The sequence below is a fragment of the Emiliania huxleyi genome (genome assembly GCF_000372725.1).
Source record: "Emiliania huxleyi CCMP1516 unplaced genomic scaffold EMIHUscaffold_1, whole genome shotgun sequence".
Taxonomy (NCBI): Eukaryota; Haptophyta; order Isochrysidales; family Noelaerhabdaceae; genus Emiliania; species Emiliania huxleyi.
The window spans coordinates 1,288,524-1,288,986 of record NW_005202428.1 but is presented as its reverse complement, the minus strand read 5'-3'; the positions used below and the strand labels follow the sequence as shown (position 1 = coordinate 1,288,986).

At 75.4% G+C, this 463-nt stretch overlaps 1 protein-coding gene across 1 annotated transcript in view; it reads right to left on the bottom strand.

The window, feature by feature from the left end:
* Positions 1-463, bottom strand: part of EMIHUDRAFT_460981 (hypothetical protein) — a gene marked incomplete at both ends in the record, with an annotated part of 4,898 nt that continues 4,435 nt past the window's right edge. Inside the window, 2 exons of the mRNA XM_005794115.1 lie at positions 1-54; positions 192-303. Coding sequence (XP_005794172.1) covers positions 1-54; positions 192-303 — 166 coding nt within the window. The remainder of the gene's footprint in view (positions 55-191; positions 304-463) is intronic.

The window sequence follows — 463 nt, the reverse complement described above, 5'->3', positions numbered from 1 at the left end:
CTATATGCCGGGCAGCACCAGCGCCCACATGGCCTCGAGCGCCTCCGACACCGCCTGCGGGGCAAGGCAAGGAGCAGCGCGGAGGTCGCTCGCGGTTTGAAGGGTGGGCCGGTCTCCCCGGGCAGGAGCACGAGGCGAGGGCATCCTCGCGCGTCTCGCTGTTGGGCAGCTGTTGGGCGGCCCCGGCGGACCTGCAGCGCCGGCAGCAGCGCTCGCCGCCTCGCGGTCACGTCCCGCACGCGAGTCGCCACTCGTCGAACCAGCAGCAGGTTTGCCCACGTCGCGGCGTCGTCTCCGGGCTCGCTGCCTGGGGGGATGTCCGATAGGTGGGGGGGCGGAGACCGCGGCGGGGAAAGGGCGGCGGCGGGGCGGGGCGGGGGGGGGGGGGGGGGGGAAGGGGCCCCCAAATTTCCCTCCCCCCTGGGCCCCCGGCTTCCCCCCTAATCTGCCCCCCGGAACGGCG